Source organism: Ostrea edulis, chromosome 9 (assembly GCF_947568905.1).
Source record: "Ostrea edulis chromosome 9, xbOstEdul1.1, whole genome shotgun sequence".
In the NCBI taxonomy this organism is placed as follows: Eukaryota; Metazoa; Mollusca; class Bivalvia; order Ostreida; family Ostreidae; genus Ostrea; species Ostrea edulis.
Window position 1 is genome coordinate 6,800,945 of NC_079172.1, and position 18,507 is coordinate 6,819,451.

The 18,507-nt window shown below is 35.1% G+C and overlaps 1 protein-coding gene across 1 annotated transcript; it reads left to right on the forward strand.

Annotated features, from left to right (window-relative positions):
• The first annotated feature begins 2,038 nt into the window (after positions 1-2,038).
• On the forward strand, positions 2,039-13,468 carry LOC125659295 (probable hydrolase PNKD). The gene is made up of 10 exons (XM_048890917.2): positions 2,039-2,164; positions 4,427-4,548; positions 4,815-4,921; positions 5,293-5,351; positions 6,005-6,097; positions 6,841-7,004; positions 7,647-7,733; positions 8,164-8,231; positions 8,356-8,403; positions 11,028-13,468. The coding sequence occupies exons 1-10, from the start codon at positions 2,130-2,132 to the stop codon at positions 11,202-11,204; spliced, it is 960 nt and encodes a 319-aa protein (XP_048746874.2). The 5' UTR covers positions 2,039-2,129; the 3' UTR covers positions 11,205-13,468.
• The last annotated feature ends 5,039 nt before the right edge of the window (positions 13,469-18,507 follow it).

The following is an 18,507-nucleotide window of genomic DNA, read 5'->3' on the forward strand; positions in this document are numbered from 1 at the left end:
TGCGGTCTCATCCGAAGAACCGCCCCATTTAGTCGCCTCTTACGAGAGACAAGGGATATTCAGGACCTATTCTAACCCCGATCAGATAGAAAATAGTATTTTTTCATTACTACATATGTAAGTGTAACAGCGATAATAAAGTGAATGAAATCATCTTATTGAATAGGGTAGATAGGAAAGATCGATTCCTAGTTTGACACAGTTCAAATAAGACCTTTTGAAATTTAAAAAAAAATAATTCTAAAATTGTATCTCATCTTTACTTAACACTGAATTTGATCTCTCTCTCTCTCTCTCTCTCTCTCTCTCTCTCTCTCGTGAATGCCGACAGAGCTTTTCTTTGTAAGTTCCCAGTAGGTCAATGATGTCTTTGTAACTATTGTAAAGAGAATGACGACAAGCATGTTTATAAATCTAAATAACAGAGCATGAAGAGGAATGTTTATAAATCTAAATAACAGAGCATGAAGAGGAATGTTTATAAATCTAAGTAACAGAGCATGAAGAGGAATGTTTATAAATCTAAGTAACAGAGCATGAAGAGGAATGTTTATAAATCTAAGTAACAGAGCATGAAGAGGAATGTTTATAAATCTAAGTACCAGAGCATGAAGAGGAATGTTTATAAATCTAAGTAACAGAGCATGAAGAGGAATGTTTGCTGGTTGTGTATATGTTAATTGTTAGGTTTTAAAACTTGGTTTCAATCTTGTTGAATCTTTGCATATATATATATATATATATATATATATATATATATATATATATATAGTTGAATGAATAACAAGCTATTCTCATTTTGTTGCAACAAATGTTCAACCAGGGCTCCATTGACTAGGAAAAGGATGCAGAAATTAATGACTCAATATATGTTGTTACAATTCAGATCTAAGTGTGTTTATGCATCTTTGAATGTTTTGTGTATGCACGTGTAGGCCTATATGTCTCTCTGTGAAGAGTGTAGTAGATGCATCGCATATGTTATATTTATATACTATAATTGCTACTCGTGCTTATGTTGATATTTATTACATAATAAAAGTTTTATTGTACAGTGTATATTTAAGAAGAAGAAGAAAAGTTAAAGTATGGGGCAAATGCCAAAGAAGAGGCTCGTAAACCGTTTAGGCATGTTGATTTTTCAACCTTTGATTCCCCCTTATCTGAAGATTTGACTATATATGCTTATTTATGTGTATTACATATTTATTTATGTGTATTACATATTTATGTGTATTACATATTTATTTATGTGTATTATATATTGTATATTCATATGAGAAAGAAAATCGAAAATAATCGACATTTTTTTTTTCATTTTTATTCTACAAAAATATTTAACTTGAATACTTTACACTTTACACTCAAATGTATACCATCAAGAATGTTCCGTTTGGTTTGTATATTTATACATTGAGGTGAAACACGTGTATGAATATACGATCTGAAAGGAAATCGATGGCATTTTAATGTATTGAATATAAAAGAGGGGAATTTTTTAATATCTTTCTTAAATAGGCCCAGTGGTCGAGTGTCAGTGAGAAAAATAAAGCAAAGTATGAAAAAGAAAAATCCGTAAACCTTTCAAAACTTGGGCAAATTTCTTTAAAAATATAAACTGGTATCGACCCCTAGCTAGCTGTGAACTGAATCCCCCAGCAACATGGACTTTCCGAGAAAATCACATAGCAAACTGTACGTGAAACCTACTCAGATTGGCCGGATATAATTTTCATTAAAAAAAGGGAACCTGTCCAACATCATCGATAGGGGCGGAAATATTAATTTTCTTATGAGAAAATTGAGAAAGCATACGGCTGCAGAGATTAATTACCTCCATTTGTCCACGCATCTCAAATATTCTTTCACCTACTACGAACCCCCCCCCCCCTCCCCCAGTTGCGGTTCACACGGTAATAGTCTCTTTTACTACTTTTTGACAGCTGACTTGTGTTTGGGTAAGATCTATAACTCTTACATTTTTTATTTGTAACGTGCGAATCCGGAAATATTTATTGTAAGTTTGTTCATTTTAAAATTAGAACGACATTTTCGGTTCCTACTTGATATTCAGTGTACACACAGTTGCAAGTTAGTGACAGACGAGCCGCTCACGAGGGTCTGAAGAGATGGCGAAGGAAGGGGGCTGTTTGTTTCGGATAGGGTATTTGTGATTTTTGTCTTTGGATATAATGAAATACATATTTTAGTCTATTTATGAAATTTCTTGTCATCTTAAATCGTGTCAGTGTGTCTTCAGTTTTCGTGCACGGGCACATTGACTACAGGAGTTTGAAATTTTATCAATAAAGTCAATAAAATTCACTCGATAGACCAAGCCATGAGCTATGCTTTAGCATAGCTAACAGTAATCTCGGCTGAGATTCGGCCGAGATTAAGCGAACAGGAGTGAAGCACCATTTTGGATAAATCGAGAATTTCGCTTTGAACCGCCGCCCAGTGAATATCATTCATCAGTAATTACATAATAAAAGAGAAGCTGTTTTTACTACATTTCATCATCTTCCTCGCTGACTGTAGGTCCACTTTGTCCCACATAGTCATTCAGAGTTCCACTAAATGCACCTCCTTCACAGAAGAGTACGAATCTCAAAACCGGCATATTATTATAATTTGAGGTCAGAAACTATATTCAGGTTTTAAAAACAAAGGGTGATAAGCCGAAACTGTTGAGAAAGTTGCATGTGTGCGAAATGTCATTGGAATACTAAATGTTGGGCCCAAAGTGAATGTGAAATATTGCAATGGGTCCTTGGTAAAGTCAATGTTTACACAGAATTGAATAAAGTGGATACTGACAGCATTAGAGAGGGGTAAGGAGGCAAATTCAAGTAGGCAAATGTTGTTAGTGATAAATACTGACGAGTTATATTCATTGCGCGGCAGTTCAAAGCGAAACTCAAGATTTCCCCAAATGGAGTTTCATTTTTGTTTGCTATGCTAACGCATAGCTCATGGCTTGGTCAATCAAGTGAATTTTATTGACTTTATTGATAAAATTTCAAACTCGAGTGAATTGACGTATTGAGCCTGATTATATGTATATACATATATATAAGGTTAGATATGTACTCATATGTTATGACCCGAGCATCTGCAGTTGGACGCAAATTAAATTTCATCCTGAGGTTGGAATAGGTTTTTTTCTCCTCTCTGATTTTCTTGTGGATCTTTTTGACATAATGCTCTTTGCTCTAAAGAAATAGTAAAAATGTTTACAAAACTAAGTGAAATTGAAAGACAAGTTATTCCTTTATTGTTTTCCTAGATAGTGACTGGTTTCTGTTCACAGATTCGTTAAGCTGATTTGAAAGCTGAACCTTAACTGTCCATACTTGTTTTAGCTTTGTTTCAAAGAAACAGTAAAAATGTTCACAAAACAAAGTAGAGATGAAAAACAGTAATTCCTTTATTGATTTCCTAGTGACAGACGTCCTGTCTGCTGTTTCTTTATGCTGATACATGCTAGGCCAATGTGCTATTCTTTGAGGGTGATAAATATGGATTGACCTTGTAGAAAGGCTATGATAAAAGCACTAAAAATGACTACAGGTGCTTGGGTCATGATATATGAATACGCATCTAACCTTATACATATGTAAATAATGATTATTTACATATGTATAAGGTTAGATGTGTATTCATATATTATGACCCAAGCACCTATGAAAATGACCAATGTCACGAACAATATCAAATTGTGAAATTTTTGGGACAACCTGTCTCTTCTTCATGATGGCATATTATTTACATAGAAAGGAAAACTAAACAATATAGAAAAATAAAAAAAAAAACGAAGAAAAAAAAACAACCCAAAAACAAATGCAAACTAGCTCTTAATGCAAACTACAAAGGCTGAGAACAAAACCAGAGCATTTATAAATTGAAATATCAAGTGTTACATCATAGAGCAATAAAGAAATACCTGTTCTGAACGAGAGTTAAGACTGAACTGAACCAATAAACTGCATTGCTATAGATAAAGTCATAAACAAAGAACAGCTTAACTAATCCGTTTGTTGCATGTAACTTGTTCTGATGATGGATCAGTACAAGTATTTCATACGGGGGGGGGGGGGGGGGGGGGGGGGGGATAGAATAAAAAGGTAAGACAAATACATGTACACGTAGATCAAAGGATAAAGAAAGAAATAAAAAGTGGTGTTGAATTATACATGTATAGTGATAAAGTGTAGAGAAATAATTTGGTGACTAAGTATGGAAATTATATAAAACAAATAATCACCATGGATAATAAATGCTTTATTCATATACATGTAATACAAACCAACAACAATCAATATCCATGGTGTTGAATATATATTATATATATATATATATATTATGTATAAAACAGACAGATTTTTAAAGCTTAATCTTACTCTATTTCATGTATGTCTTCCAGGTACTTTTTCTACTCAAGAACTCGTATTGGACAGATTTATCACAATCGAGACATAGCAAAGGCTCGAGAAAAATATCCAGATGGTCAGACACATTCCGTCATTCAACCACTGAAATATGGGGGTCAGTGATTTGAATCTAATCCAACATTCGTGTTGTCAGCAAAATGATTTTTTCCCTTCTGTTTTAGTGGGGTCAATATAACATTGAATTGTAATATTAAAATTGTGTAGCTGCTACATGTATATTGCAATTTATTACAGAATTAAATAGTACATCAACAAAATTGTTGATTTCTTTATTGAAGCCCGAAAATGCTTGTAGAAATTTAATTAATGCTGATGATAGAGATTATGTATAAGTTAACCATTAAAGAATTTTTGTTTTAGAGTTAACACTTACACCTCTTCCAATTCTCTTGGACAACTATTCCTACATCCTCAAGGATTCTAAATCAGCAGTTGTAATTGACCCCGGTGACCCAGAACCAGTCATTGTGAGTTTCAAGAATGTTTTCTGTAATTCCATATAATACAGCTGTAGTACATATTGTTGAAGTTTTGTAGCTCCCTTGGGAAGTGAGACCAAAGTTACTGTCCACATCCCAGATTTTATTACCGGGGTGCTACGCTATAGAATTCTATGTTATAGCAGCTATGCTATGCAATACCGGAACTTTAATTGAACTAGGAATGCTCACCATTTAATACTCTTTAGAAAGAAGTGTGTGGGTAATCTTCAGTGGTTAATGATGGGAAAAAAATGGAACACATATGTATCGATTTGAAATTTTTTTTTTCGGAATCGGAGGAATAACTGACATCATGCATGCCCCTTCTATCTAATGTGAGGTGTTTTCTTGCCTAGAAATACCTCCAAGACAACCAGATATCTCCTGAAGCTGTGTTAGTCACACACAAACACTGGTGAGTACATCTATCATCAAGCTGTGTTAGTCATGCACAAACACTGGTGAGTACATCTATCTACAAGCTGTGTTAGTCACACACAAACACTGGTGAGTACATCTATCTACAAGCTGTGTTAGTCACACACAAACACTGGTGAGTACATTTATCTACAAGCTGTGTTAGTCATGCACAAACACTGGTGAGTACATCTATCTACAAGCTGTGTTAGTCACACACAAACACTGGTGAGTACATCTATCTACAAGCTGTGTTAGTCATGCACAAACACTGGTGAGTACATCTATCTACAAGCTGTGTTAGTCATGCACAAATACTGGTGAGCTGTGTTAGTCGCGCACAAACACTGGTGAGTACATTTATCAACAAGTAAAAAACATTTAAAACAAATGTCGTTGTACTGTATTCAATGTTGAAGTTTGTTAAACATCTTATATAATTTTTAGTAATACTTCCAAGATATGAAAAATTATTTTAAAGATTGTTTATGCATTATTTTATTTGGGGAATTCCTATTCATCATGATACATGGAACATCATTACATATATATGTGATATAAAAGTTAAGAAGGGAAAGATGTTTAAAAAGTTCTATTTTTAGACAAAAATATTCACCACCATTAAAATGATTCTTTCTTGCTTTCTGGTAGGGATCACAGTGGTGGAAACAGTGCAATGAAACAGCAGTATCCCAGCATCCGGATTTATGGAGGAGTCCACGACAATGTGAACAATGTGACTGAGTAAGTTCTACAACAAGAACCGACATCAATACAGTTTCTTTGTGGAAATATCTTTCACATGTAATAAATGATGAAATCAAACTAGATGATAATTTTGTCACAAAGTGTCTACCCTTGTTCTGGAGTCATTAAAACAATGTACATGTTTTTTTTATGTATTTTTAAAAAAAATGTAATGTAAAAACAGGATATCTTTATATATACAGAAAATTAGGGTGAATAGGATTACATGTATAGGTGAATGGTTATGAGAGTGAAAGTGTTTAAGGTGAATTATCACTGATTCTATATTAAGAACAATGTAGACCTACAGACTCTTGTAGTCGTATTTCAGATGCTGTTCATTAATGTAAAACCAGATGGGTGTCAGAGTGACATAAATATTTGTTAGTCTTACTTTGACCAAACTTATATGAATGGGACATGCAGGAAATTTACTGATGGACCTATATTTTCTGCATGAGTAACAAAAAGTCCTACAAAATGTTTACTTTTTCATGAAAACGAGCTATGTAATCTTATATAAGATGTAATACATAGATTTGATTGCAAACTCTTGATTGTAATTGTGTGCCCTTCCAGAACATTGTAACATTCACTCATTGCCGCATTGTATCAAGACCAGTAAAACTACTTGCATATAAATGCAAAATGTGTATTTCCTTTCATACTGGAATTAGAACTGTAATATGGAAAAAAAATCCGTTAGAAACTTGAAGTTTTGTTGATGGTATTATTTCCAGCACTGTGAAAGACCTGGATGTTTTGCAGTTTGGTGACATGAGTTTCACCGTTCACTTCACCCCGGGGCACACTGAAGGGCATGTGGTTTTTCTTCTAGATGGGACACCCTTCGGGATGTCAGATTCCTTGTTCTCAGGGGACCATCTCTTTCTGGGTGGATGTGGTGAGATGCTGATTATGATTCCAAATTTTTCTTGTGGTAAAAAGAATCCTGTACAAAAGAATACTTTTAAAATCTGAGGACCATCTTGAGAAAAAATTGCATCACATATATATTTGTTCAGTGCTAAATATAATTTAACGTACGACTTACTTATCTTATCGGCTCACGGCGGGTGTGACCGGTCGACAGGGGATGCTTACTCCTCCTAGGCACCTGATCCCACCTCTGGTGTGGCAAGGGGTTTGTGTTTGCCCTTCTCTTAATTTTGTATCCTTTGTAGGATTTACAAATGTATGAAATTCTGTTGTCTTTACTTACTTGTTCATATATTTTAATTTATCCTTTTTTATATTTCAAATACACATACCATATATACTTTTTATTAAAAAAACATAGGAATGAAATCATACCTTTGCTATTTATTATGTCAAGAAATAAGTTTAGATGTGTGCACTAAAAATTGTTGACCGCATGGTCCAAGATAATTTGATGATAGACCAATCAGAAACATGATCATCATGCTTTTTGTGCAATCATTGGATTTAATCCCCAGTTCCCCCCAAACTATTTATGCATAATATCAGAATTCAAATTTTTCTCAGGTACAGTAAGTATACTCATTCCATTTTTACCGTGTTTTAGGGAGGATGTTTGAGGCGGCACCATCTGTCATGCTGGGATCTCTAGACAAAGTGTCCAGTTTTAAAGGAGATGTTTTGGTCTGGCCAGGTATTGATTGATTGATTGATTAATTTATGGCCAGGTATTACATTTCCACTAACCATGTGTTACTGTAAAAACAGTTTTCCCCATATTTCTGCTTTATCCATGGTCATAAAAAAGTTGCAGAAATCTTTTCCATTTATTATCCAAATGTAAATCTATAATGTACAAGTATGATAGAAAATTGCTCAAATTCTTGTATTGTAACTGCTATGGACCATAAACCGAATCTGTGGAATTTTTACCCTGGAAAACATTAAATTTCTAGCTGATATTTCAATCAAGTTGATAAATAAAGATATGTGAGGTAATTTGATAGCACAATTCATATTCAATGTCAAATACATTGCATAAGTAAAGAAATAGAGATAAGATTATAGATCTATCATAAATATACATGTATAGTTATCAATACCAGGGTATGTTTTATTTTTAGGTCATGAATATGCAAAGGATAATTTGGATTTTGCGTGTCATTTAGAAAGCAGCAATGAAGAATCGAAGGTAACTAAAGATATTCTGTGTATCCACAAAACCTTATAAATTCTTATCTCAAATAACATAGGATAAATGGTTTTTCCCTGAAGAAATTAATTTGCATAATTTGACTGTTTTGTGCTCTCTGAAGAAAAAGTATGACTGGATAAAGAATCAAAGGAAACAGAACCTGTGTACCGTAAGTAATTGTATTGTATATTTTTGGACAGATGTTAACTAGGAGTTATCTTTCTTGTGATATCACACAATTTTTAATTCTGTAAGATGATATTTCATAACTTGATTATCTTTTATCAGCTCACCTTAGCTGAAGGCTCATGATGAAGAGAGCTTGTCTGATCAAAATGTGTCAGCCATAAGATGTTGTTGCTAACTTAGCATATTTCTACTTCTTAAAAATCACTGAGCCAATTTCAACCAAATTTGCCACAAAGCATCCTTGGATAAATGAATTTCAAATTTGCACAATTGAAGAGCCATGCCCTTCCAAGTGGGAGATTACTTAAAGATAGTGAAAATAAGTTTGGGTATCAATTAGTCTTTTTCTTAAGAACTTCTGAACCAGAAACATGAAAGCTTCCTTATATCATGAAGATTCAAGTTTGTTTAAACAATGAGCCCTGGGGCCAATATTCTGCCATAATTAGGTAGAAAAATTCGTTTAAAATCTTCTTAAGGACAAGGGTGCCTTTCATCAAATCAATACACAAGCATTCTTATTAATTGTAAATTCAAATTTCTTCACACCATCACCCATGGGACTAGACTAGATTCGAGTTTGTGCACATCACGACTCCCAGGGCTTCAATACAGGTTCACATTGAAATATCATTATATGAGTATTCTTTTAAAGCCTTCTTCATAAGAACCACAAGGACACAGTTTGTCAACTTTAGTTTGTAAGTGTTCTCCAGCTGGTGTCGATTCAAGTTTGTTCACATCGTGATACACAACCAGGGTGGAGTAGAGGTTCAGTTTTACACAGGGATGTACAGGGAAAGTCTTTGAAAATTTTCTTGATAACCAAAAGGGTAGAATTTATGTGATCTTATGGAATGCCATAAGTCAAGCTTTTTATTATACATAGATATGGCATATTACAGTCATTACATGATGTGGTTATGTGATTATATGATGTCATTATGTGATGTGGTTATGTGATTATATGATGTCATTATGTGATGTGGTAATGATATTATGTGATGTGGTAATGATATTATATGATGTCATTATGTGATATGGTAATGATATTATATGATGTCATTATGTGATGTGGTAATGATATTATATGTCATTATGTGATGTGGTAATGTGATTATATGATGTCATTATGTGATGTGGTAATGATATTATATGATGTCATTATGTGATATGGTAATGATATTATATGATGTCATTATGTGATGTGGTAATGATATTATATGATGCCATTATGTGATGTGGTATCTTCATTTTCTGATATAACCGCCGCGGTGGCCGAGAGGTTAGAGCATTCGCCCCGCATGGGGAAGGCCGGGGTTCGAATCCCGGCCGCGACAGACCTAAGTCGATAAAACAGGTAGTGACAGTTCCATCGCAAAATGCTCGGCATCAGGTGTGAATGTCACGGGTCTTCAGAGATGACCTTAAAACCGGATGTCCCGTGTCACAGTAGGTGTGGCACACTAAAGAACCCTCACTACTCAATGGCCGTAAGCGCCGAGCATAGGCCTAAATTTGAAGTCTTGGTGACATTTCCATATGAGTGAAAAATTCTAGAGCGAGACATTAAGCAAGATACAATCAATCATTATCTGATATCAGTCACAGTAATTCAGCGATAGAGCTTTCAATTAGTTGTGAGATCAAGCCCTGCTTGTGTCATGGCCGTGTCAAATGTAAGATTTAAAGATAGGCAGTGATTGCTCCCTCGCCAAACGTTCAACATTTAGAAGTGAGAATCGTGGGTCTTTCAGATATGACCTTATAAATAAATGGAGGTCCCGTGTCACAGCAGGTGTGGCACGATAAAGATCACTCCCTGCTCAAAGGCCATAAGCACCGAGCATAGGCTGAAATTTTGCAGGCCTTCACCGGCAGTGGTGACGTCTCCATATGAGTGAAAAAGTCTCGAGAGGGACATAAAACAATATTCAATCAATCAATCAATGACATTACCACATCATATAATGACAGTAACACATCATATCATGACAGAACCACATCATATCATGACAGTGCCACATCATTTGATGATATTACCACATCATATAAGGATATCACCACATCATGTAATATGATGTTACCATATTACATTTTGTACATAATGAAGGTAACACATCTCATAATGTCTTTACCAAATCATATTGTTACATGTGTTTTACCGTGTAATATAATGACATTAACACATCATATAATAATCTTATACATTATGTAATATTATCATATTGTTTCATTACTGCACCACACCATATACTAAATAGCTTGACCTTGAAACAGGTAAGGCATTCCATATGATGGAGTTAATATGCAAGCATCGCCATGTAGTGTACATTTTTTTTTCATTCTGTGATCTTAGAACCAGACTGGTTCCACAGTATGATTTTGAAATCTTACACTCTGTTACTTTATGTGCATGCATATGATGAATATATATATTTAAGTTATCTTTTTTAAACTGCCCAATGCTAGAGTCGGTGTACTGAGCTCGACTTATCGCTGAACAGCTGTTAGTGTTTCAGAAAGATCTCCGTATTAGCAATGTGACTCAGGGGAGCATTGTTGCCCCCTGTACCTCTTGTTTACTTATGTCATTACATTTAGTGTCCATCAACTATTGAAGAGGAGAGATCATACAATCCATTCCTGAGAACAGCAGAGCCAAGTATCGTAGAAGCATTGAGTGTCAAAGAGTTTGAACAACCAATCACTGACGAGACAAGGGCAAAAATCCTCCGGGAAATTCGGACCCGTAAAGACAGTTATAAATACAAACTGTAGGACTGCATACTCATTTATATGACCACACTTTTAGCTAAACGTGCTAATCATGTAATATGTAATACAGTCCATGTAAGCAAATAGTTGTGATAAATTTATTTGATTGTGTTTTATATATGATATTGTACCTTTGTACTTATGTCTATGAAGTATTGATTTGTAATTGCTACATTGACACTATAAACACAAGTTCATGTACAGGAAACAGGGAAGGATTTCTTTGTTTTATCCTTCATATGTATACATTTACATGTACTTATACACAGACGGGTTTAATTTAATATATTCATTGATGTAAACTGTATTTATTAATTGAACAATTCACATGAAACATATAAACATACTGTAAGTGCAATAGGATTCAGGACTTGTGTAAATATGTCTCCTATATTACATATAACAATGATATAGTGTAAACACATATACACGATTCGTCATTTAAGTACAAGTACAAATAGTGTTAAAACAGAAGTATACAAGGATGATGATGTGTGGTGGGGTTGTGTGATACATGTATTTTCCTTCACATCATGCACTTACATTCATTATATACCCTTCGAACAAAGTTTGAGTGTATATTGGTTTCACTCCATACATCCTGTCTGTTCGTCTGTGTAAAAAGTTAGCCCAAAGATTTTCTGAAAGGCATTTCATTTACTTTATGTCAAAGGACCCTCCCCACGTTAGCTGTAGCTTTTTACCATCCCTCTTTTCAAAGAAGAAATGATTTATCCATTACAGTTTTTGGTAAATATTTGATTAAACACTGATGTATCTCCAGTATGTGTACAGTCCTTTTTCCCTGGGATATTGGAAGATAATGCATGGTAGAAAACTAAGTTTTAATTGGTCACCCTAAACCTGAAAACTACAGAATTGCTTCCCAAGGTCTATTCAGGTCAACGAGGTAGAAAGAAAACGTCCAAGTTTGGCAGAGTTTTACTGGTTTTTTTTGGTTTTTTTTATGAATTTCATCACCAGCACAAGATTGTCCAGTTTTGCCTTTTGGATATAATTTTCTTTATTACAAAAATCTGGACAACCTTGTGCTTGATATAAACAATGGCTTAAAAGCCAGTCAATCGATGGATATCAATAGAGATTTAAGAAAAACAGACAAACTCGATTTCAAACGTGAACGAACTTTTCAGTAAAATAAAATGCTCAGTTAAGGTATTAATGATCATCTTGGATTGCATAATTCAAACTTTGATGTTTTACTAAATCATAGGGGACCGTATGTTACAGCGAAAGTGGGGAGGTCTTTTGCGGAAATGTTGTATACTATGTAAACCCGTGCACCTGGTATTTTCAAATTCATTTTTAAATCTTGAAATTTCTGTACATTCTGCAAGTATCCTCCTCCACAGAAACTTATTATTCCCATTAGGACAGATCTAGTTTAAAATGGTATGAATTTCATATGTTACATAAATTCTATTTAATGTTAATTGATATCATTAATATATTTACTACCATTTTTAGTTTTACTTGTATTTTTGGAAAATTATATTATCATTTATATTTCTTATGCAAGAATTGTAACTTAAAAGCTCACATAAGTTGCACCCGTTTGATTTACAGTCATAAACAATCTAATTAGAATCAGAATTCTTAGGTCCGCGCCATATACTCTGCGTAAGAGCGGATCTAAGAAGTCTGATTTTGATTAGATTGCAGTCATAGATTAACATTTGTGAGTGGGCCAGTCCCACACATGCTTTGGATGGTTTTCATCTCCACAGTCACTGGCCCCATTTTACCCAGAAAAGTTCTAGTACTGGGCTGCAGTCAAGATCATGGCGGCTAGCCAAGGGGCTAGGTATGTTGGCTGATTTGTGCCATTTTGCACTACATCGTCTTTTCATTTCTAGGCAAAAAGACAACAAAACGATATTTAGCGACCTTTCGACCCGAAATAACGAGAAGACGACAGAATGATAATATTAGCTACTTTTCGACTCAAAAGAACGAATATACAACAAATTGTAAAGTGGCAAAATCAGCCACCATACCCAGCCCCTAGGTTACCTGCTACGATTTTGAACGCAGCCCAGAATCTTGAGATCTAAAGTGACATTTGCCTTGTACCATGAACCCCCCCCCCCCCCCCCCTCATTTTTATACTCTGTTGGATTCTGCCTATTTACAAATTATACAGCGGCATTATCAATGTGTTACATGTGTTGTGTTATTGTTTAAAATTGTATCTAACAAATGTATATGTTTTGATAATGGAATTTCATTAAAAGGCTTTAAATATATTATATAGAGTTTCTTTAAAATGTTCACTCACTTAACACATTCATGTACTGAATATTCATGTATGCCACTTTGTATGATACATGCATTTCATTCATTTGTAGCATGTGCTTGAAGCTATGCACATCACATACCTGTATAGTTTATAAATATTTGTTTAATACAGAGAAGGATTGTACAGGAGGCAATAAGCCTATAAACACCCAGTTTTTATTTCAAAATTTTTGAAAATTTGTTCAAGACTTTGCTGGCTTTACTCCACTCACTCCAATTTTGAAATACTTGTACTGCGAATCCCTTATTTTACGCGAGTACCTAATATGGCGAGATGATTCATATACGTCAAGTTGCGTGAACATGAATTCGTACTGAACAGTCATCCCCTGTTGACCAGGCACACCTGCCATGCGCCCTATATCTTGATCGGGTGTATGCAGTAATCAAAATCGGTATGTAGAGAATGGCCTAACTCCCCCGTGAGTCCTATATCCTGATCAGGTAAACAAAGTTACCCGTAGTCAAAATCAGTATGCTAACAACGGCCTAACAATCGGTATGAAATACGTCGGACAGTATTCGACCTAATGATAGGTTGTATTTGCAAATTAGATCATTACAACGACCATAGAATTTGCGAATTGACTTTTAAACAAAACTGTTGAAACCCCTGTAATATCAATTTATTTGTCAGTAGCCTGCCTCCATTGAAAAATTGATCAACATGCTCTCGTACATCGATTCAATTTTGAGACATAAATACCATATGCAGGTGATAATCTAAATATTGCTGCATAGATAATATGGAAAATTAACAATAAAGAAGTTGAAGTAATCCTTTGTGTCATATAGATGAGTCGTTAGTTTGCCATTAGCACATATGTTCAATAAAATATTCAAATATGACTCAGATATGGGGAGACTATGGTGTCTTTTATTTTGAGTTTATCGAATCGACTTGTGAACGAATGAGTGTTGTTATCATATTTTAAAACTTTGATGTATCTAAACAGTTAAAAACCACAGCAAGAATTGTTTTCTTCCCATGTAGAAGATTCTGAATACATTTCGCCTCATGAAAATAAAAAACTTGGTCGGATAATGAAGGAGCATAGTTCTTGCTAATTGGAATTCAAACTGTTTGAAGACCTGACCACCAAAGATTAGCTAGATATTGTGAGGAACTCAGGCATCTTACTAATCAACTACAGAGTACTTGTGCTTAAGATCAGAGTGATATTTAATTTTGAATTTTTTAAATAATAGATCACAAGATATGAATATTCCCAGATCCATTTTTTATTAAAGAAGCAGTTGTCTGATTTCAAAAAACCTACCTTTTTAATTTATCGTGAGGTGTAGTGGTGTAAAGTGTTGAAAAGTCTTACACTTTGATGCTGATGAGTTCGGAAAAAATTGTAATTTCAAATTTACTAAAAGTTCAAATTCAGTGTGCCAAGAACGGCTTAACAATCGGTATAAAACACGTCAGACAGCATTTGACCCAATGATAGGTTGTATTGACGAATTAGATCATTATAACGACCGTAGACGAACTAGATTGTTATAACGATCCCAGTGAACCCGAAATAAAAGACACTACAGAGTCCTCCACATCCCCTTCGTCCTTAGACAATTGATTGAAAATAGATATCAACGGCAAACTAACAACTCAACTTTATGACAAACGGGATGATTTCAGCTTCTCCATCTTCAACTTACCATAATTATGTAGCAATATTCCATTATCACCTGCATAATTATGGTGTTTATATCTCTCAACTGATTTGCATGCACAAGAGCGTGTTCTGCATATAGTCAGTTTTTAAATCGAGGCAGACTACTGACAAACAAGTTGATGGTACAGGGGTTTCAACAGTCTCGATTGAAGTCAGCATTTTGCAAATTCTATGGTCGTTATAACGATCTAGTTCGTCAATACAACCTCCTATCATTGGGTCAAATGCTGTCTGAAGTGTTTCATACCGATTGTTAGGCCGTTCTTGGCAGAGTGTTTACCTGATCAGGATATAGGGCTAACGGCGAGTGTGACCGGTCGACAAGGGATGCTTACTCCTCCTGGGCACCTGATCCCACCCCTGTTGTGTTTAGGGGTCCGTGTTTGCCCAACTATCTATTTTGTATTGCTTATAGGAGTTATGAGATTGATCACTGTTCGTTATCTTCGCCTTTCATTGAGTCAAATGTTGTCCGACTTATTTCATACCAGCTGTTAGGCCGTTCTTGGAACACTGATTCTGACTACGGATTACTACGTTTACCTTATCAAGATATAGGGCTCGCGCTGGGTGTGACCGATCGACAGGGGGTGCTTACTCCTCCTAGACACCTGATCCTACCTCTGGTATATCCAAGGAACCTTGTTTGCCCAACTCTCTATTATGTATTCCTTATAGGAGTTATGAGATTGATCACCGTTTGTTATCTTCACCTTTTCATAAACAAAGAACGTGAAAGCAGTATATTTACAAGACTTTCTCCGAAAATCTTTTAAAGTATTGCGTATGGATTACTCTCACTGTCGGATTCCCTAACTATTCTACTATGTGCCACTTTTTAAAACAATTTGAGCGATACTTATAGCATTTGCTTGTACTTAATTTAGTAAAATATAAGATAAATGCAATGAAGAATTGAATATTGGCATTGATAATTTTGGTTTAATTTAATGCATTTGTCTGGTATTTTGTGCTTCCCTGGTTCATAAAACTGTTTTACTGCTTCATGAATGACATCTCTTCTCCTTTCGACGTGTTCTACTTCGGCGTCATCAGAACGCCTAGTCTTAGCCTGCATACGTTTACCTTTTATTGCTACATCATCTCTCTCTGACAGATTCTTGATTTGCTACACCAATTCTTGTCTGTACTACATGTAAGTGTTAGCTTGCTTCCTGTCCCATCCAATCTGATGTTGCTAAAGTTGAGAGGAACTCTTTCCCATCCTTGCCTCTACTTCGTCGTTTGTCTTGGAGGGCCTATGTGAATTCGCAATGGTCTCAACATTACTAGAAGTACTCCTTTTGATGTATCCAGTCCGTATTCCGGGTCGTTTTAACGCCCTCTCTGCTTTTCGGCCACAGCTGGTATCTCTTTTCCAGGAATCTTTAACTATCTTCCACACCATGCTCCTTTGGTGCTGTAAACTCCACCCTTACCCTCAACTTCCACACCATGTTCCTTTATTTTCATGGTTTTAACTCCATCCTTGTCCATTAAAACATCCCCCCCCTTAGTAATCAACTCTCAATCTGATTATGCCTTATCCCAAATGACGTGAATGACCTCCTGCGTTGTCTCCCGATTGCTTAACGAAGGTTCATTGCTGTTAAGAAAAGCACCTGTGATGGTGCAAACAGATACTTCCCACATTTATGTAGTAATATTCCATTATCACCTGCATATGGTGTTTATATATCTCAACTGATTCGATATGCAAGAGCTTGTTCTGGGTATAGTAAGTTTTTAAATCGAGGTAAGCTACTGACAAACAAGTTGATGGTACAGGGATTTCAACAGTCTCAATTGAAGTCAGCATTTTGCAAATTCTATGGTCGTTATAACGATCTAGTTCGTCAATACAACCTCGCATTGGGTCAAATGCTGTCTGACGTGTTTCATACCGATTGTTAAGCCGTTCTTGGCACACTGATTTTGACTGCGGATAACTCCGTTTACCTGATCAGGATATGGGGCTCACGGCGGGTGTGACCGGTCAACAGGGGATGCTTACTCCTCCTAGGCACCTGATCCCACCTCTGGTGTATCCAGGGGTCCGTGTTTTCCCAACTATCTATTTTGTATTGCTTATGGGATTTATGAGATTGATCACTGTTCGTTATCTTCACCTTTCATAGTGAATGTTGAAGTTTTATTTTAGCGGAGTATGGGATATTGAACCAACAGCATTCGTCCGATCTAACCGTACTACAACCAACTTATGATCTCGGACAATAAACTGATGTGTTCAATGTTACTTTACGAAAACGTATGTATGTGCTACATGTATTTATCTTAAAGAGAGAAATAATTCAATGATGAATATGTGGATTTAAACTTCTCGTGAATTGAATCCGGTCTTCAGTAAAATAAGAACAGGTCGTATCCAAATGAAAATAGTTCCAGTTGAATTAAAGGTAACCCTAATTCATATTGGAGATGGTTCTGATTCAAGTCGAGTGCACTCTAACATAATAAACGAAAGCAGTAATTCAGAGAATGAAATCGATATAATTATTTTAGAGATATTTCCAAACGAATTAGAGATTTTTTAAATGGCAGATATCTGTAATTCAGTTAAAAACATCTAATTAATATTTGGAGGAAATTTGAGATAATCATAGAAAATGTTAATTGCTGAGGTAGATGTATTTGGTCTCGTTGTATTAAAATGATAGGAGCAGATCCCTATGAAAAATTCAAAGATGGCAAAGTTGTGAATAGAGATGGTACTTTCCTGCGCAAGAGGGTGAGGGGTTAGTTAATGACAATGACACAAAATGACCACTTTGTGAGAGCTTTCCAACTATGGAGATATATTAACCCTTGTTTTCCCTCTAGATCCACTACTGAATATATTGTGATATTGGTATATCCAATTATATAATTTGACACCAATTTACATACAGCAGGTCTCTACTGGTGGTAGTTTAGATCATAAACACAATCAAATAAATCGGTCAATTCGAACGTGCCAAAACAAATGTTTAATATGATACAAAAACGTTGGCATTTAAGAGGTTTAATGCAAATTTGGTGACGCTTTGTTTTTTAAATCAGTTTTTTTTTTCTGCTTCCATTGCATATTAAAGTAGCATTAGGTATAATGTAAATCCGGTTACACACTTTAAATGATTGGACTGCACCACGTACTACTGACATATAAGTAATGTAGAATTCTGTATGTGTGTAAAAACGACTGTGTAGTACGTTAATTAACGTATGATGGAAAACATGATATATTTGTAGATTAGATCAGAATCCGTGATGTCTTTGCCTTTCGATCATATTAAAATCAGATTTAG